This window comes from Sorex fumeus, unplaced genomic scaffold, assembly GCF_029834395.1.
Source record: "Sorex fumeus unplaced genomic scaffold, SorFum_2.1 ptg000024l, whole genome shotgun sequence".
In the NCBI taxonomy this organism is placed as follows: domain Eukaryota; kingdom Metazoa; phylum Chordata; class Mammalia; order Eulipotyphla; family Soricidae; genus Sorex; species Sorex fumeus.
In genome coordinates, this window is record NW_026606081.1 from 41,160,565 (window position 1) to 41,182,137 (window position 21,573).

A 21,573-nucleotide genomic window follows, 5' to 3' on the forward strand; every position below is an offset into this window, starting at 1 on the left:
TGACTATAGGCCCATAGACTTTCACTAGTACAAAGAGCTGTCAGTGAACTCTCGTATCTTATTCACTCGGTATAAATGTCTGCTTATTTAAAGACACAAACTAACTTACATATGAGAAATATGAAGGAAATACACTAGTATATCTCAGAATACATTGCCTCAAGAATACTTTACCTCCCAATATTCAAAAAACACCATGTCAAATAAATTATTTAATAATACTAGACACAACATCTTCCTCTTGGAGATAATTTGCAACAAAAGGATAAAAAGCTCTGAAAAGTTACTCTGTAAAAAAGTCAACTAACCATAAGCTACCATGATCAAATGTAGTAGGTTTAGGAATTCCTTTGACTATGCCTATTATCCATAGAATAATTATACCGAAGGATACATTTGGGAACGGCTTATCTATTCATTTTGAAGATATCAATGAGGGGTTTTTATTCATGGGGTGGGGGGGGAAGTTTTGTTTTTCTTAATCATTGTTCTTGTGCTATAAAATAATGGCAATGAACATCTGGCTGCTATATGCTGGAGGAAAATGTCAGCAAGATTTAATATCTGAGATATTCAAAAGAATTAAGTAGAAACTCCTGAGTTACTTTTTCTAATGGAAAATTCCTACAAATTTCCTGTTTATATTTTAGATGGTCCAATAAAAAATGTTATCATGAAGATAAATTCTTTACATACTTCCATCTGATACATAGACATGGGTCAGATTTAAAATCTTTCTCATAATAGATTTTATCCCAGATTGTTAATCCAGTAAAACGCATAAAACTATATGCATGTGGTTCTATCTGAATGACTACAGGAAAAGAATACTTAAAAAAAGTTTTTACCTGACCCCAGTGATATTAAAAAAAGTAACTGAAAGCAATTTTGTACCACCAAAAAAAAAAAAAGAAGGAAAACAAAGAGTTAAACCATGTTCACTACCAATTTTTCACAGTCCAAATCTTCAAATAACTGTCAAGAAAATGTTCAATACCAAACAGAGCACAGGGCATAGAGCTTACTGATTTACAAGTAAAATTACTTTCTTAGACTTCTGCCAGAGTAATAAGACCAACACACTTCACTGGTACATGCAGGGGGAGAATACAGCCTACCGTCGACAGAGGTTTTAGCACATCCCTTTACCAGAATGTGATTGCCTGCCACAAGGTACACAAGCTCATGCACAAGATCAAGACTTGACATATAGCTGGGATCACAGTTTCATGCATATCACGACAGCGTGCCAGATAATCGTACCCCGAAGTGTGCAGGTGTTCGCCCCCACCCCATGAGCCACTGGCAGCAGCTGCTGTGGAGTTTGGTTACCCATATCCATGATATGCACGATGTCCTTTGGAGAATCTTGTTCCCTGTGGCTGTAAGTATTCTTATTTTTATAATATTTTAATGATGCTTTGCTATAAAAATGTTGTACAGAACTAGAAATTATGGAAAAGTAGACTGTTTACAATACTGAACAGTTATATACATAATCATCTCAGGTACTTACAAATCAACACCACTTACATTTAAACATATCATAAAACAAATTTACTTCTTAGGTTTAAATGAAACCAAAAATACATCTGATGACAGTGTTCCACTGAGTGGGTAAAAAAGGGGAAAAAAAAATCCTCAGAAATACTTTCTGATTTCCAAGCTTCTTTCAAAAATTTGGCCTGTCAATCTAGATGTGGTTAAAGTATCAGCCATATCAGTAAGTTCTCTATAAAAACAGATCTTAGGATAATTTTCACATTATTTCAAATTTGAAGGTCTGACTTAAATAAACAACTAAGATGATAGTGATTATTTATAACTGATTATACATGAATTGTATTAGTCAATGAAAGAAAGTATCAAATAGAATTATAACATACTTTCTTTTCCCCGTGCCTACATGTAGTTCACAATGCCTTTTGCCTATTTATATCCTAAGTGAATTTTGGTAATGATAGAACTCTATTTTGTTATCTGGCAACACTTGCTAAATTAAAAATGTTCTTGAAAGCACAGAATCAAAATTCTGGAACCACATGTCATTTTGAATGACTATGTCAATGTCTCTTGGCAGCACATATGGCCCTTTCAGAATGGTTCAATACTCCTGGAATGCTCCAGAATATTCTTTTAAGCAGGCCAAGGAGTGAAGAAACAGAAAATACAGCCAACTCTCAACAACCCTGGGAGGAAGGATGGAAAAGTAAAATCTAAAGATCTTGTTTTAATTAATAACCTCAATCTCCTCACAGTAAATATTTCAAAGTTTTAAAATCTTGTTATTATTTTTTTTTAAAAAAACCTTTAATTTTGCCTCTTTTCTCTGCTCCCCTCCTCCAAGCACTAGAGAAGATACTAAGAACTCTATCATTTGATATATGCAGCTGCAAAGATGGAAACCTACTTTGTCATCTACCTCTCTTCATTTAGATATTTAGAAGTACCCACATTAAATTTGAGTACATGATGATTTATCTATATTCTCATCTTTGCATTGAAAGGACAGTTCTATAGCTTTCAATGCTAAAGAACTGGGATTCCTTTCGCAACAAGTGACTACTTACCATAACTGATATCAGCAGTTACATCCAACTTTTCTGACCTTAGAAATCTATAACCCAGTACTTACCAAGTTACATTTTCCTTAGAAGGGAACATTTACGAGTGATATGCATTGAAGATGACAGTTTTACTAAATTTCAGTCATATCCATGACAGGAACCAGAACGCCTTTATAAATTGGGTATAATAAGAAGGGGGGGGGGGCTTGTAAGAGCCGCTGCCCAACTTGATCCTTTTGTGGCTCAAGTGAAAAACCGGACTGTTTTGTCTCAGTTCTAGTTCAATAACCATCATCCAATAAGCCTAAGAGATGGATGCAAAACTAGACAGCCTACTGTATACTGCCTGTGCTGTGGACTGTTTCAGTTAGTAATAAGTAATAGTTGAGTCTAATGAGGAACAGTGAAATCTCTGAAACCATGTGGTTGGATGCTCAGAGAACTGGAGCCTAATTTCTCACAGAGAGTAGGTATCACCATGGTATATGACTCAACACATCCCTACCTCCTAATGCTACTACCTCATATAGAAAGAACTTGGAATTGACCAAGAACAAGGTAAAAGCAAGGGTAATTTCTGACAAAAAGCATTACTGAAAAAGCCATTTACCGTAACATGTATTTATTCTACTTCTAAGGAAAACCTATTAAATCATATAGTATATTGGTTTTATGACTTAACACGTCCCTACCTCCAATGCTACTACCTAGTATAGAAAGAACTTGGAACTGACCAAGAACAAAGTAAAAGCAAGGGTAATTTCTGACAAAATGCATCATTAAAAAAGCCATTTACTATAACATGTATTTATTCTACTTCTAAGGAAAATCTGTTAAATTCATATAGTATATTGGCTTCCATTGCTTAGTTTGATCATAAATCATTTGATGTCACTGAAAGTATTCATCTGTTATTCACTGAAAGAAAACACTGAAACACAGATCAAAGGAAAGAATACTCTCCTTTGAACACTGTATCAAGCTGCATAATACATACTTTGCCGGGTTTAATTGATAATGTGTACCAAGACACCTTTGCAATGGTGTTACGTATAATTTTACTCCTTGATCAGAAAAATCTGATAAAGAGAAAAAAACTTAAGTAAAATAAAATCTAATGCTTATGTTTATTTATTACTTATTCTTTTGGATTTTGGGTCACACCTGGCAGTGCTCAGGGTTTAATCCAGGCTCTGTGCTCGTGGATCACTCCTGGTGGGGTTTTGGGGACCATATATAGTTCTAGGAACTGAACAGGTCAGTCGCGTGCAAGGCAAGCATCCTACCCACTGTGTAATCTCTCCAGCCCCTAAAATCTAATATTTGAAATATGCCATACTATGTCATAAAATCAATATTTCTGCTTAATGTTCCCTATTTTTCATGGGAGAAATTTTTCTAATAACAGTGAAAGTCAAGACTAAAATTTTTTTTTAATTAGGTAATTAAGATACTATCAGTTAAATTTCTCCATAGAAAATAATCTTCACAATAGTAGCAGTTTTGTACTATTGTGTGGTTTCCATCACACAAAGGAATTCCGGAAAACATTTAAACATTTGAGAATATGAACCTCTTTCAAGATGAATTGTGAAGAGTGAAATAATTAAAAAAGTGAAAGAATGGTCTTAAGATTTTGGTCATTCGTATGTAATTTGAAAAGAAATGCATTATTCAATATCCAACCCCAAACTTACTCGATTTTATACAAACAGTTTTGTCAGCACAGAATTAGGGTGTTAAAAAGCAGCACTTAGCATTATAATGGGTTGCAGACTAACATTTTCCCTGTCCCTCTCTCTAGTGAAAGACCATTATAAAGAGGATGTAGATAGTGGGAAGGCATGAGCTTCACACGTACAGTCAGAACCCCTGTACGACTGCCTCTGGCTCTCCAGCAAAGCAGCATCATGACTACAGAGAAAGAATAATCTAGGAAGTGAATACGGCAGATAAAATTCGGTGAGCATATTTTTTTTTGGGGGGAGAAGCCTCTCAGGCAGTGATCGGAAAGACTGAGCTGTTCCCGGCCACTGCTGGCCCAGGTGTGGTGGCCTGGCACTTCAGTGCTCAAAGTCCAGCAACGTGGGGCTCTCGAGGACTCTACGAGGCAGTGAAAGTTGGGGATGGGCCTGTGGTACCGAGGATCGTACTATGGGACTCCTGCAAGTCAGGCCCTGTGCTCCGGCCTTTTGAACTGTCCTCCCATCCTAATGAATGTCCTTTATGCCCTTTCTCAGTCTGCCAGGTAGGAAAATCTCAATCAGGTAGAGAAGAGCAAGACCCTGTGTCTGTGGAAAGATTAGAATGTGCCATGGCAAGGTCACAGAGAAATGACCGTCATGGAGACATACCCCCAATACCATGCTTCACAGTGACTGGAAGGCTTATTTCAGGGCTGGAGAGACGGTCCAGCGGCCCTGATTTGAACCCTGCACCACATGGTTCCCAAGCATCACCAGAGGTGACCACTAGCAGAAGGTGAGAGTAATCCCTGATTATCGCTGGGAGTGGGCCCAGATAGACTAACAAAGAAAAAAAGGTCCATTCAAAGCCATGTTCTTTTACTCTTAGGTTTATTATATTGGAAAATTATAGCAACAGCGAGATAAAGTTTGAATGTCATAAATATTCAGGTTCTTTACTTACCTCATCTGGATTGGCATTGAATGTGAGGCTGCCTTCATCCAACTGCATATACAATTTCCTAAAAGAAAATCCTAGAGGTGGATTCTTATTGTATATAGAACAGTGACCCCAAGTGGATTTACACAACCTGTAAAAGTAGAATAAATTGGTTACATTGGATAAGTAGGATAACATGGTTACATTTGAGTTAAAAATGCATATATGTGATAAGAAGTACATAAAATTATATAAAGTATGTTTCATAGTTATAAAATTAAGATTTTAATTATGTATTTATTTATAAAGTACTTATTTTTTAACTACAGTACAGTATACAAATACCCTTAATTTAGCAGCTTTGCTAGCACACAAAGACTAGTGTTTGTGAACATGGCTGAAGCTAAGCATAAGGTATTATATGGTATATAGAAATTATAATACATATGTTAATAAGAAAAAATAACATTTACCAAGTGTCCACACATGCCAGACATTATTTAAAGCATTAAATAATAACTGGCCTAATCTTTTAAAGAAATCCTGTGAGGCCAGATCTACAAATAAAGAATCAAAGAAAACAAAGTTGCCTAGTAAATTTATGTAGTGGTGAGATCTTTGAAATCTCAAATAAGATATGAAACATGATCTATAGAAGAACATGAGCTCTACTGTCCAGTGAACCTGAATGGGAGAACAAGACTTTGAACAGAGGAAGAAACTTTAGGACTTACTCCTGGCTCTGCACTCGGAGATCACTACTGCCAGTGCTTGGGGAATCATATAGGGTGACAGGGATTGAACCTGGGTTGGCCGGGTGCAAGGCAAACACCCTACCTGCAGTATGAATGCTCTGGCCCAGGAGAACATTTTTGTTTTGACAACATATATTAACAACAGGTAACAGAATTCCTAAATTATAGTACCAAGTATTTATAGTTACCTATAATTACCTAATTACCTTCAATAATTACCTCAACAGAAATTAAAACTTAAAATTTCAATGTGTACCACAAAAGCTGTGAGATTAAGCATAGGTGTTTTAAGGGACTGCCTCAAAACACTGGTTCTTTATAATATTCCAGTGCATTTTTGTTTAAGGTCTATAAAATCTAAAAGTCTATACTGCAGAATAAATTGTTGCAGATCAACATAGCAGCTCCTAGATCTTAACAGAGGTGTGTGGTTATTATTTAAAAACTAAAGGCATATTACATTGTTTAGAAATTCTAGATAGACACTATACATCACAGATCATTAAATGTAAGTACATTATCGTAAAGAGAATGAGAATACTAAAATTTTATTTTGATGTGATAGCACAGCAGGTAGGGCATTTGCCTTGCACACAGCCAACATGGCTGACCCGAGTTCGATTCCTCCGCCCCTCTTGGAGAGCCTGGCAAGCTATCAAGAGTATCTCACCCGCACGGCAAAGCCTGGCAAGCTACCCGTGTCGTGTTTGATATGCCAAACACAGTAACAACAAAGTCTCACAATGAAGACGCTACTGGGCCCGCTCGAGAAAATTGATGAACAACGTGAGGACAGTGACAGTGACAGAATGTCTCAAAGTTATCTGATTTTTCTATTAAAAAAATAAAGAGATAGGGCCAGAGTGATAGTACACTGGGCCTGGTGCTTGCCTTGCAGACGGCTGACTGGGGTTGGATCCCTGGTACCTCATATGGTTCTCCTGAGCACCAGCAGGAGTGATCCCTGAGTGCAGAGCCAGGAGTAAACCCTGAGCACAGCAGCATTTGGCCTATAAACCAGATAATTTTTTTAAAAAGATAAACATTCAAATAATTTCACTTTCTAATATTCATTATTGATTTCTACCACAAACTTCTTAAATTTTATTTATTTTATTTTTGGTTTTGGGGTCACCTCCAGCCACACTGAAGGCTTACTCCTGTTTCTCCGCTCAGACATCACTCCTGGAGGTATTTGGGGACCATATGGGGTGCTAGGGATCAGACAGAGGCTGGCTTATGCAAGGCCAGGGCCTTAATCCCTAAACTATCTCTTCAGCCCCAAGTCTCTCATTTTTATATGCAAACAACACACAGAAAAGCAAGAAAAATGTATTGAAACCACAACATTGAAAAATGTTAGGATTGGGTGTGAGAGATAGTATAGGAGTTTAGGTGCTTGCCTTGTATGCAGCTGACCCAGGTTTAAGCCCTGAAACTGTATATAGTCCCCAAAGTGCCACCAAAATGACTCCTGAGCATGGTCAGGAGTCAGTCCTGAGTACAGCTGATGTGGCCTCCAGCACAAAAAAGCAAAAACACAAAACCCATTGAAACCCAAACAACAGGAAAAGAAAATTGCTAAGAATAATGGGAAAATATATAATTAAATGAGACTATCTAAGTTGTGCATTTAGATTCTTAGATAATTTTTATTTCATCACGGTCACGGTCCTCCCGTTGTTCATCGAATTGCTCGAGCGGGCCCAGTAACGTCTCCATCATGAGACTTGTTGTTACTGTGTTTGGCATATTGAATACGTCACGGGTAGCTTGCCAGGCTCTGCTGTGCGGGCGAGATACTCTCGGTAGCTTGCCGGGCTCTCCGAGAGGGGCAGAGGAATCGAACTCGGGTCGGCCACGTTGGCCGCTTGTAAGGCAAACGCCCTACTGCTGTGCTATCGCTCCAGCCCAGATAATTTTTATTAATTAATAATATATTTTAAAACATCAAGTTTAATAAATTTCTTTCCTAATAATTTTCTTTTGCATCATTTGAGCAGCCTTTCAAATCTAATCCCATAGATGTTGATTTATTACTAAACTATGTGAAAGGAACAGAACGTCTCAAGACAAGTATTCAAAACATTCAAAGTTTAAGACCTAAGCTAGTCTTCACAACAACTTAGCTCTTAATTAAAAATAACTGCAGGAAAAACACACAGGAAAATAAACCAAATATAATAATGAGGTAAACAATCTGTATTTCTTTTAGAAAAGAGAAATGTAGATTTTATTCTCCATTCAAGTTTACATTCTGGTTGAGTTCAGATAAGCTTAGAAATAAACATTTCTTTTCTTTTCAAAAAAATACTAAATTGTTTTCTGGAAGTATTAGAATGAAGTAATTATAAAAAAAGAATGAATCAGTTTTAAAGTATTTCCATTTCTTCTTCTAGTTCACAGCTATAATTTAAATGCAACTAACAGAATTTCCTCACATTTCTGCAGAACATGCCCTATGACAAGACAATGAGACAAGAGACTTATGATTTTTGTTATTTAGTGGTTGAGGAAAAAAAAAACATATTATTAACATTATACTTCTGCAGGGCTAGAGCGACAGCAAAGCAGGTAGAGTGTTTGCTTTGCAATCAGCCAACCCGACCGACCTAGGTTCAATTCCTCCACCCCTCTCGGAAAGCCCGGCAAGCTACCCAGAGTATCTCGCCCGCACGACAAAGCCTAGCAAGATACCCGTGACGTATTTGATATGCCAAACACAGTAACAAGTCTCACAATGGAGACGTTACTGGGCCTGCTTGAGCAAATCGATGAACAACAGGAGGACAGTGACAGTGACAGTGAAAATTCTGCGGAATCATGAAGCCTGAGTGAGGAATGTCTTTGTCAACAAGACATTTTCACATTTGGAAATTTGGCAATTTAGATAATTCACCATCACATTTTCAGTTTGAAATTAAAGTTCCAAGAATATTTTTGTTTTAGTTATGTTGTACCTTCTTATAAAATCCCATTTTAAAATAATAAGACTTGGGGGAGAGCAGAGAGATATCAACAGAGGGTAGGCTGCTTGCAGATCCTTATTTAATTCCTGACCCTGAGCCCTTCTAGGAATGATCACCTAGCATGGAGATAAGAGTAATCCCTGAGTGCCACTAGGTGTGACACCCAAACCGAAATGTAAATAAAATAAAAAAAAAAATGAGACTTGGCAAAGATGCTAAAAAACAGGTCAGTTTTTCTATTGGGCAACATTTTCAAGATTCAATTCTATTAGTCTATACAAGAAATCACTTAGATTCTACAAAACAGATTATTTTCCATCTAAAGTTCTCAGATGTATAACTTAAATTTGAACTGTTAGAACAGCTGCTAAAATTTCTATATCTACTTTTGGTTCTCAAATCTCCTTAGTATTATTTGCCTACTTTATTGATGAGATGGCAACTAGAAGAAAAAATAAAGTCTGAAATATTTATCAGTTAACATTTTAGGCGAAGAAGTATACTTCTGATTTTAAAAAAAAGTATGTAAATAAATAGACACCATCCACTCCATTTACCACCAAGGAAACAGTGAGGTTTGGGGAATATTTTGTATCTGGGGACTGTTAATCATTTTCATTCTTCACACAGGAAACACAGCAGTGTGAATTGTCTCCATTTAGAATTCTAAATTCTCTTTTCACACCTTGCATTTTCAGAATAAGATGAAAAGCTATGCATTCTAGTGAATGGACATACCTTAATTGGTAACCTCTCTTCTAATTGTAAATCCCATCATTTTCTTTCTTCTGGGGCACTATCCATGACTGTGCTCTTAGCATATAGTTAAGTACTGTGGCGCTTAGCCTGGCCCATTTCAATGTCAGGGTAGCTCACAGCTTGCCCTGGGTCTATCAGTCACTTGCTGCGACCCTGCTTTTGGAGTGCTAGGAACTAAGGGCAACTGAGGCTTAAATCAAGTAAATATGGGTGTCCAGGAGTAAATATTATTTTGGAGTCACATAATCCCCATGTTAACATAGCATCAACTGTCTTGTGCCTATACAAAAAGGACACTGCTAAATAAACCATACAAATGAAATAAAGAAAAGAGAAAAGCAGGTTAGGATTATTAGTGCCTGGTGGAATTGGGTATACCTCAATTGCACTGTTGTGGGAGTGACTCAATAAACCTAAGCTCCCTGCAGGAGCAGCAAGAACAACCCAGTGCTATCCAATAGGGATCACTGGGCTCACTCCCAGCTCCGTGCCCAGGGATCACTCCCAGAAAGGCTTATAGATAGGTCCAGGTGGGGTGCTGGGGATTGAACATGTGTCTGCTGTATGCAAGGCCAGAGTCCTACCCTCTATTTATTGCTTGGGGCACTTGTTTACTTTTTCTGGTATCACATTTTCCTAGGAAAACTGCATCTTTACAGACTTCAAAAAAGAATTTTTTTTTAAAGCAATATAGTGAAACATCTCATACTATTATAGCCAAGTCTATTGAAGCACGAGGATGTCAAACAGAACCTGAATCCTACAGGTGAGCTCCACTTACCCTTGCCAGAGAAGTTCGTCGTTGGCAAGGTCCTGCCAAACGCATGAGGCTAAGCAGAGGTCTGTGGCGTTCAGGTAGGAGAGGATGGTGAAGCTAAGCTCGGGAGGCAGCATTTCCAAGTTGATGAACCCTTCCTGCTCCTTCGACTTCCTGGCCTTGAGGAGATGATAGAGATCCATGCCCCCTTGCACCTGCTTCCGGTGCCCGCTGCTGGGGATGGGGCCCGCAGCTAGTCTCCTGCTCTGTTCCCTGCTGAGGTAGCCTTGCTCGCTATAGCCGTCCTGCTGGAGCTGCTGGTTTCTGGCCACTCTCCACAGCCCCTGACCCATCTGCAAGCCTGGGAGAAAGAAAGTGTGGCAAGACATTAAAAAAAAAAAAAGCAATCCCAAACACACCCAGCAATTCTTGTAGGAAGCTTTCACTTAATTAAAATTAAAATTCCTTACTGAAACGTGTTTTATTAAAAAAAAATTTTTTTATTTGAATCACCGTGAGATAATTACAACGCTTTCATGATTGAGTTTCAGTCATAATAATCAAACACCCATCCCTTCACCAGGGTACATTTCCCATCACCCATGTTGTCAGTATCCCTCCCTACTGTACCACCTGCCTTTCTGACAGGCACTTTCCTTCTTACTCTCTCTCTCTACTTTGGGGCATTATGGTTTGTAATACAGATACTGAGAGGCCATCATGTTTGGTCCTTTGTCTACTTTCAGCACACATCTCTCACCCCAAGCGATCTCTCCAACCATCACTGACTTATGCTGGAGGAGAAGGCAGTTGGGATAGAGAAAGGATAGGAATAGTGAGACGCGTTTTAACACTGGTAGTGAGAGTCTAAAGAACACTTGGGATTGTGGAAAAACCAACTGTGAACAAAAAGAACTGGTTTGTGCAACACCTTGATCCCAGTTAGCCAGCTGCCTTTAAAATCCCTGGGGAACATGATCATTTTTGTCCCAAGTGGTAAAGATCAAAATGCTCCTGATGTCCCAAAGGCGCTTCCAAACGCTAAATTATGTGGACTCAGGCGCCAGAATAACATACAGCTCTGATCAGAGAATGCAGGATGTTAGTGAAAAGGCTTCTAGGCTCTGCTTTTTAATCAAGGTTCAGGGTAAGCTAAGCTAAGCCTTTCTAACCAAGCCCTCAGAAGAGGAACAGCTGTTCTACAAGCTTTCAGTTGAATTCTTGCCAGTCTACAAGTATATTGAAGACTGTAATAAAATGTAACATAGGCCCCGAAGTCTAATTCAGAAACCTTATAAATTAGACACCTAGGAGACAATGATAAATAGCTCAATACGAACTACTGAGTTTTGTGGTTACTTGAAATTTTAAAAAAAAAATCCACATTTTAGATGTATTTTTCATTTCTTTACCATACATCCCTAAAGAATGCTGAAAATGCTCGAGAGAAGGCAGGGGACAGAGTGCTCCAGGGTCTTCCAACATCAGTGGACCTGGAGCAGCTGTACATTAATCTGTTAGGAATAATGGACTACCTCAAAAAATCAAACATTTAAAGAAGTACTGGCTCGACCTCCTATTTGACCTTGGATCTAAAATAAGTAACTTTGCCTGGGCAAAGAAATCCACTGGGGAAAAAAAAAACAAAATCAGAGTTTCATTTAATGCAAGTGGTTATTTAGATAATACAATTATTTTCATGATCAAACACAATATTCTTATTTCTATATATCCAGCTAGACAACTAATGTGTGAGTGTGTGTGTGTGTGTGTGTGTGTGTGTGTGTGTGTGTGTGTATTTCAAAAACTAGACACTCTGGAAAAGTGAATCTCAATAAATTTTGCTGTACCTATCTCACCTGACTTTAAATGAAAATTTTGGGGGCCTTCGGAGATTCCTTAAATGGCGGACATGCATTGAACCCAGAAAACCAGATTTGGTCGCTGGCAATGTATGGTCCCCAAGTACTCTCCAGCAGTGGTCCCTGAGCAATGGGTCAGGAGTGACTGCTGAACAAGGAGCAAAACTTCATCAATTAATTACCGTTTAAAAGAGAGAAAGACAGATGGCCCAACCCATGAGGAGCGAGGTCTACGTGGATAACTCAATGAGGGACCCAATTCCTGGTCCAAATGGCTCCCTGAGCACCAGGATGGGTACTGAAAAAACAAACCACTTGGCCTACTTTCAGTGACTCCCCAGTTCTCAGGGGCTGGGACTGTTAAAAAGACAAACAGAGTTGAGGAGACAGGTCCAAGGCCATAGACACTGGAGCCACGAGTTGGATCCCTGGCCTGGCACAGTGTGCCCAATACCCAAGACTCATTATTCCCAAGCACCTCCCTGGGGATGCCCCTTGAGCACCCCCTGGTGCGGGCCTTCCAAAAATACAGGTTTAATGAGTTGCTTACAAGAAGGGCTAATGAGACAGAGCAAAACAAAAGGCAATCTAATGTGGTCAGTAATTTTGAAAAATATTAGGAATAATTAGAAAGCTGGGTTGAATTCCAAAGAATGACAATGTAATTATGAAAAGTATTTTACAAGGCACAGAGCACAAGTCCTAGCAGATTCACTGAATTACTGACTAGTTTGGAGGATGGCTGCTGTAGCAGATCACCTGTGGATTAAACAAACAAGCAAATGAACGAGCAAACAAACAAATGGAATGCAGATAAGTTGCTAACTTTTATTCCTGAGAGTTTCAACTGCTTCCACCTGAGCCACTTAAAACATATAGGGCTGAAGGCCTGGGGAAGGCGGTGAGTGGTGTATGAACAGAAGGAACTTATCAGTGAATTTCAAATGTGGGAAATCTGTTTTCACAAAGAAGTCACAAAGATAAGCTTCCTCCCTGAAACACATACCAAATTAGTGATGTCTGTCTCTAAACTTTGGTTAAGCTATAATTAAATTTTACATTTCAATATAGACTATTAAAAGAACAACCCAGAAAAATCAAGCCAGACTGAAAGAGCTCCTTGCAAAACACATCTGACTAAGAACGAGGGTTCAACAAGGAGCCATTGCTATACATCCATTTGAATGACTGAGATTCAAACCACAGACAACACCAGATGCCAGGGAAAGTGTGTGAATGTAAAACAGCACTGGCACTTTGGAAGGCAGTTTGGCATTTCTCACAAAACAAAACCCACTTTTACTATCTGATTCAGCAAGCAGACTCCTTGGTATTTACCCAAATAAATGGAAAACTTCTGTCTACAAAAAAACCCAGCATACAACTGTTTTAACAACGTTCAGTATAATTATAAAAACTTGCAAGCAACAAAAATTGCCTCCAGTAGGTGAGTAGAGAGACTGTGGCAGATCCACACAATGGACGACCTAGCAGTAAAAAGGATGGGCTATCACGTCATGAAAAGATATGGGGGCTCAGGAAGGGCATAGAACTAAGAAAAAAAGGAAAAGCATGACCTGAGCCGTAGTGGAGCAGGTAGGGTTTTAGCTTTGCACGTGGCCAACCCAGGTTCCATTCCTGACACCCAGTGTGATTCCCTGAGCACAGAGTCAGGAGTAAGCCCTGCGTACCATGGGTGTGGCCCAAGAATCCAAAAGAGAAAGAAAAGAAAAAAATCTCAAGAGATGACAGAAGGTATGATACCAATGCTTACATTTGAGAAAGGACAAAAATTACAAAAATAGCCTGCTTCGTTAACAGAAAGATACAGAATGTCAACAGAAATGTTTAAGCGATCTGAAGTTTGATTCATGTTCAAATGTACCATGTGAGGACTGGGGATCATTCAAAGGGCTGCACAGGGCCCTGGGTTATGAATTAGGGGCAATGCATGGCCGCCCTAACACCACTGTCTGTGGCTCTCGGGTCTCTCCACACAACAACCCCCCAAAATTAAGGCCAGGGATGCTGCTCAGCAGCCAAGTTCAAGTTCTGCAAGCATGAGGCCTGGGTTCCTCATCACGAACAAACAAATGCAACATGCCAAGTTTCCTCATAAGTTCTTACCCACACTTTACCTTTCAAGACACACAAGCATAGAGGTGTTTCATATTCATTGGGGCCATTTCTGTAACTGAGCAAGAAAATATCCAGAAACCACACTGACGGATAAGCATGCTGAACATCTTGTCCTTTTAGATAATACAAGCTGTTCTTCTCATTTGCTCTTTGCCATTTATAGGTGAATAATCAAACTGGGTAATGATGATGCCCAAAGACTCTGTATTTCATTACCAATTCCTATCCATTTCCACTGTAGCATCTTCCTGGCAGCAGATGGTTTGGCTTCTGTGTAACTCTCAGGGATGTTGCTAGGACACAGGTCCAGGGTGATTCCCCTAAGGCTCTGGACCATAATGGGGATTGCTTACACTGAGCACTCTTAATGTGATTCAGAAAGCCTCTGGATGGTAGAAAGGAAAGCCAGCATCCGATCCATTCAAACAGCAAAAACCAAACCCAGGGACTCAGCTGGGAGAAGGTAGAAATTCACCAACACATATTAGCCTAAATTATGTGTACAGCCCCCAAAAGCCTTGCCAATTACACATTTGAAAAAGTCCCGGTTGCTACACAATACCATGGACGGCGTCGAATCAGGCATGGAGGGAGTCTAGTGCTGGTCACTAAAGTCACACAGAAGAGCTTAAATCCTGAATCCGCTGCCAAATGGACAGAAGGAAATCTACTAGATCACTCCAAGCTCTAGTTTCTTCCTTAGTAATATGGAAAAATAATAATGATGACAATCAGTAAAATGAAAACAACAGTCATGGGGTGGGGCAAAACCATTCTCTTAAAGTCGAAAAATTAAGCACCTGGCAGAACCTATTGAACGATGCTTGAATTAGCCTCTGTTCTGCTGGCTGCATGAACTCATCTGTTCATGCTGATACTTGCTATGCTTTGTAGGGTTCGGACATTCTTCATAACCTTTAGTGACATGATCGTGTTGTAAGGGAATTCACTTTGTCAATCTCACCAAAACTATCTTCAAGCAACAAAGCAAAGAGATCCAATTACTGAATGTCAAAACGTGCCACAATTAGGTAATCACCTGAAATCGCAGCCCAGACTAGGAGTTCAGAGCACTTTGTATAGTTTTCCTGGCAATCACAGTAATGTCGAGACAGAAAGAAGGGCACCAGAATGGAGTTTCTTTATTGGTGACTTTCCCACAATACGCCGAGGTACAATGAGGCAGGAGAGGCCTCAGACAGGACTTTGAGAAGGCCCCTTGTGTCTGGGAACCTTCATGGTGGGTACATTCATTCTACATCCCACACAGATATTTATTCTGCTAATTGTTTTGGTGGCCTAGGTCCCCTTCCCGCCAAGGTAACAGGTGGGTTTGGAGCTTCCTGTTCCGTTCTGGTCATCTTTCTGATTTATGAACTCTGCCCAGCTCCAGGATGGGTCACTCCAGAGTTCCCACCTGTGGCTGCCTCCCTGCTCATCTGTGCTTAGCTTCGTGCTAATATTTTTGTATTTCCCATCACTGCAACAACCCAGCAAGATAGGGTGTTTCTTAATTCCAAGGGTGCAGGGAGAACAGAGCAAGAACTGCAATGTAACCCTGATGGATCACATTGTTATGTTTTTCCTCATAAATGAAGTTTTATGAAGAAAGTTTTACGATCGCCCGGTGCGATAGTATGGCGGGGAGGGTGTTTGCCTTGCACACGGCTGACCCAGGTTGATCCTTGGCATCCCACATGGTCACCCAGTACCACCAGGAATAATTCCTGAGTGCAGAGCCAGGAGTAACCCCTGAGTATTGCCAGGTGTGACTCCAAAAATCAAAAACAAAACATGAAGTTTATGTATATCAAGAATTAAACAAACACAAACATAAAGTCATGAAAAGCAACTTCTAGAGATGAAGAGACAGCTCATGGCTGAGCCAGGCTGTGCACCACACCAGACGCCTGGGTTAGAGACTCAGTACTGCATGTTCTTTTTTTTTTTTTTTTTTTTTTTTGCTTTTAGGGTCACATCCGGCGATGCACAGGGGTTACTCCTGGCTCTTCACTCAGGAATTACTCCTGGTGGTGCTCGGGGGACCATATGGGATGCTGGGAATCGAACCTGGGTCAGCCACGTGGAAGGCAAATGCCCTACCCGCTGTGCTATCACTCCAGCCCTACTGCATTTCTTTAGTAGTACAAGTGCAGGATTGAAAAGAGACCTTGAGAACTACTGGGTATGCCCCCTCCTGTTTCCCCCAACCAAATGCATTGAAAAGGAACTGCTTTATGCTTCACATTTCTTTCTTTTTTTTTTTTTTTTTCAAAACTCAGCATGCCTTACAAGAAATAGTGTTAATAGCAAGGTCTGACAGGCAGGTCCTTGTGCTATCATTAACAATCTATTAACACGGAGACAAAAGAGATGGAAAGATGCTGTGGTCTCATGTGGCATTTCAAACTCTGAAACAGGTGCTCAGATGGAACAAATCAAAATTTGATTTCCGTTTTAAGGGCTAGAGAGATACCATAGTAGGTAAGGCGCTTGGCTTACATATGGCCAATCACAGAATCACAGTTTGCTCTCTGATTGGTAACATTTGGCCCCTTGAGAACCACTAGGAATAATCCTTGATCAGAGACCCAGGAGTACGCCCTGAGCCCAGTCCAGGTGTGGTCCAGAAAAAAAAAAGCAATCAAATCAGCAAATACTTAATCAAATAAGGATACAAAAATTAAATTACAGTGTTTTAGGCAAAAAAAAAAACATTAACTTGAATCTAATTCTGAGATGCATTAGGCACCTGCTGGTTTTTGTCCGTTGATCGTATGGTTTTTTCTTCACAAGTGCTAGTGAGGGCCATTTTAAACTTAGGAAACTAAAATCCACAGCCTACAAATCCAATATGTGAACTGAATCTTATCATTAAAAAAACTTGCTATTAAAGGATATTAACTTAGAAAACAAATAAAAATAAGCAAATAAAAAAAGCAAATAAAAATCTCCGCATTGTGGGATCCAGAATCAAGAATTTTTAAAAATTCTTTGAGTTTAAGTCTGATGTGTACTTGCAAGTTTAAGAGCTATTCTGTATTTGTAAGTGTAGTTGGAATAGCAGATTTTTCGGAGAGAATAGAGTTCTGAGTGAAAGAAGTCCACAACATTGAAGAGTGGCTTGACCACTGTACAAAGCTATCCTCGGTACCAGTTTTGAAGAATGAATTTTAACTTTTATCTTATTTGTAGAGGAAAAATAAAATCTTTTCAATTAAAAACAGCAATACGAGAATTGCTTCCCTAAGGCTTTGGGCTTAGTGTAGTAAACAGATCAAAAAACATTACCAGATAAATGCTCAGAATACAATTAAGAGAAACAGCCGAGAGACAACACTATGGGTAAGGTGCTTGCCCTGTATGCTGCTGATCTGAGTTCGATCCCTGGAAAGACATAAGGTCACTCATATGAACACTGTCAGGAATGATTCCTAAGCATAGAGACAGGAATAAACCTTGAGCACCACCGGATGCGGACACCTTTGAGAAAAGAAAAAAGAGATATGCAGTTGGATGCCTCAGTCAAGAAAAACACCAAACAGTAGGATTTATTTTTGATGAGAATCTCTCTCTTTATTTGCAAGGCTGGGGATCAAAAACTACAGATCTCACATATGAGAGGTATGTGCTCTACTGCTGGGCGACACCTCCGAGCACTATTTGTATTTTAAAGAACTTTTTTCTCCCCCAAGGGAAAAAAATAAACCCCATCCCTCTAACTTCTGGGGTATGAAGATTTAAGGTTTGGCATTCCTGGCTGCTCCCTCCTTCTGTACATGGAACTATGCCCACAAACTTTATGTACTATTTGAAAACAAAAAACAAACACTGTCCTCCTGTTGTTCATTGATTTGCTCGAGTGGGCCTAGTAGCGTCTCCATTTTGAGACTTGTTGTTACTGCGTTTGGCATATTGAATACATCACGGGTAGCTTGCCAGGCTTTGCTGTGCGGGCGAGATACTCTGGTTAGCTCTCCGAGAGGGGCAGAGGAATTGAACCCGGCTCGCCCGGGCTGGCTGCATGCAATGCAAACGCCCTACTGCTGTACTATCGCTCCAGCCCATGAACTATTTAGTAAATCAAATTTTAAGCAGTATCACTTTTGTACTAGAAATGACCATACATGTCATACTTTATACAACCGCTCTAAGGTTTCTTAGATATTATTTCATGTTATTGCCACCACAACTCTCATAGGTGGAGATCAGCGTCCGAATCTTTGAGCTGAGAACAATTGAGCCATAGAGGTGTAGTGGCTGTGTGTGGAGTAACAGGGCTGGCAAATGAAACAGGCTGGTTGAAAATACAGGTTGGTCGGAGTCTGACGCTTTTGTTCCCGGTTACCACACCTTATGCCCAGAACTGTTAAGAGCTCCCAGATGGCACAGGCAGCGTGCCATCTGCTTCTTCATCACTGGCTCTCATCTCCCGTCACTGCTGCTCCCAGCTGTGGCCTCTCTTTCAGGCTACTGGGGAAAGCACCCAGCTTTGATGTGGAAAAAAAAATCTAGTTGAAACTAACACAGAATCTGATTAGCCTGTAGTATGCAGTCCTTATTTTCCGCTTCGGGGAAAAAAATGAATTCTTAAAACCCTGTGACTTAAGAGTGAGTAAGAGTTAAAGGGCTGGTCCAGGTGAGGCCCTTTCCATTGAGGTCATTTTACCTTTGATAGCCACCCGGCCAAGCCCCTTTTCATGGTCATTTTTACTCCTTGTGGTTTGCCCATTTCATAGAGAACCTGATAATTAGGGGGTTTATTATCTGAGTGGTCATCAGCCAAGTTCTAAACTTCATTCATTTGGGATCTGACATTTGGAGGGACGACATTTACACATGCTGGAAAAATACATTAAAAAGCAAATTGGTATAATTACTAATACTCAAAGTACATAAATAACTCTGTTTGGCTCTGTATTGCTGGAAATGCTATGGTATTTCTAATAAAGTCTGTGCCGTGGGCCCACTTCATCTATATGCAGTACAGGAGTTGGCTTCCTACCCTAGGAATTGGGAGGTGGGGGGCACACGGTTCTCAGGCTGAGTCACGATCGTGTTCTTTTCTGGAAAAGGAAAAGTCAGTCCCAGATTTTAAAAAGGATTTTCTAAATTCCTTGCAGAAAGGAATTCCAGGAGAAGAGGAATAGTAAAGTGAAGGTTTTATTGAGGAAATTAGGAGAGAGACGAAGAGTGCCATAAAGAAAAAGAAATAATACACTATTATAAAAATAATAATAAGTTACTGCTCAGGATAGCTAAGCAACTCCAGCAACAATCTAGGCACCCTGAGCTGGAATCTTGGTGCCCTCTGAATGGAGGGAGGGGAAGAGAGAGAAGAGCAAGCATGCATCCCGGGCTGGGTGGAATGTGGCGTTACAAAGCTGAAGGCTCTAGAATGTGGAGTGCGAGCGGCCCAGAGAAGTCCCTTTGATAGGCCCTTCCCAGTTACCTTAGGACTCTCGAAACATATCACGAGTCCAGAGCGCTGGCTGATACAGGTCCAACCCCGAATCAAAGTGTATTCTAAAAATCAAAATAAACCAGTTCTACTTTTGCGGCTGCAGAAAAAAGAGATCAGATTAGATTCTGCCCGGTAGCACTGTAGTGTTGTCCTCCCGATGTTCAGTGATTTGCTCGAGCGGGCACCAGTAACATCTCCATTGTGACACTTGTTGTTACTGTTTTTGGCATACCAAATACACCACGGGCAGCTTGCCAGGCTCTGCCGTGCGGGCAGGATACTCTTGGTAGCTTGCTGGGCTCTCCAAGAGGGACAAAGGAATCGAACCCGGGTGGGTCCAGTACAGTGGTGAAAATACCTATGGAAGAAAAAGCTCTTCTTTGCAAATGTCAATGTTTGTCTGGGGGGGGGGTTGGTGTTGGGGGCTACTATGGCTCAGTGCTCAAGGGGCTGCTCCAAGTACTCAGGATGGGCCCAAGGCCCTGGAGGTGCCTGCCTCAAACCCTGGGCTCTTAGCAGGCAAAGCACATCAAGTTTTTGTTTTCAAGAGTCATGTTCTTCTCAAGCGGGAGAAAATAGCTCAGAGGGCTGGAGTGCATGCTTTGCATACAGCAGTTCTGGGTTCAGTCAAAAGTACTCCCAGGAGCTAAACGAGCCCCTGAACCCCTCTGGGTGTGGTTCCAAACCCACAGCAACATGTTGAGTGTGAGAACAAATAAACAAAAACACTGAGTGTATACAAAAGAATAATAGACAGCATTTGATTAGCACGAGGTTTATATACCCATTATAAGCTCTTTTTGGTGCCAGTCGGTTCTGTGGGCTGAGGACCTGCTTGGCACCCAGGAGGTTTGGGTTCCTTGGCACCACAGTTAGTGAGCATCACCACAGGAGCAACCATTGTTGGAGCTGGGGGCAGAGCCCCACCAGCCCCCACCAAACCAAAAGCACCCTGCAAAATATCAAGAAGTTTTCATCAAAATGTCCTTAAGTCACAAGTGCAACATTAACTGAAGTACTATTGTCTAAGAAAAAGATCATTGTCCCACTGCTTCTCCTCATTCCAGGGCACTCAAGTATTCAAATATAACTGAGGATAGAAAATAATGGCTGTGCGGGGACCTCATGGGAAGGGGGGCTTTGTGGGCCGTCCCCCACGCCCCACCGAGGTCGCCGGCTGCCCCCCACGAGCGGCTCTCCGGCACGGCCACGGCCCCGGAGGCACAAGGACTTAGCACAGAGAACCAGCCGCTTGGAGCAGAAAAGCAAATGGACTTGTGTTGATGCGCACCACCAAGCCTGCCCGGAGGGGGAAGGGCGTTGACCGGCCCGCCCGCTCCTCTCTGGAAAGAAAGATGGCGGCCGCACGGGAGCCTTGTGGAAAGCGGGTTTGAGCCGGGCTCGGGGAAGTGGCGGGGACCTCATGGGAAGGGGGGCTTTGTGGGCCGTCCCCCACGCCCCACCGAGGTCGCCGGCTGCTCCCCACGAGCGGCTCTCCGGCACGGCCACGGCCCCGGAGGCACAAGGACTTAGCACAGAGAACCAGCCGCTTGGAGCAGAAAAGCAAATGGACTTGTGTTGATGCGCGCCACCAAGCCTGCCCGGAGGGGGAAGGGCGTTGACCGGCCCGCCCGCTCCTCTCTGGAAAGAAAGATGGCGGCCGCACGGGAGCCTTG

The 21,573-nt window shown here is 41.0% G+C and overlaps 1 protein-coding gene across 2 annotated transcripts in view; it reads right to left on the minus strand.

Moving 5' to 3' along the window:
- FBXO8 (F-box protein 8) overlaps positions 1 to 21,573 on the minus strand; it is a 45,534-nt gene that overhangs the window by 17,262 nt on the left and 6,699 nt on the right. Inside the window, exons 2-4 of one of the 2 annotated variants that reach the window (XM_056114329.1) lie at positions 12,978 to 13,053; positions 10,457 to 10,793; positions 5,217 to 5,343 (exon numbers count right to left, since the gene is read on the minus strand). In XM_056114329.1, the coding sequence (XP_055970304.1) occupies positions 5,217 to 5,343; positions 10,457 to 10,785 (456 nt within the window). In that variant the 5' untranslated portion in view covers positions 10,786 to 10,793; positions 12,978 to 13,053. The remainder of the gene's footprint in view (positions 1 to 5,216; positions 5,344 to 10,456; positions 10,794 to 12,977; positions 13,054 to 21,573) is intronic. The other variant, XM_056114330.1, reaches the window with a different exon arrangement.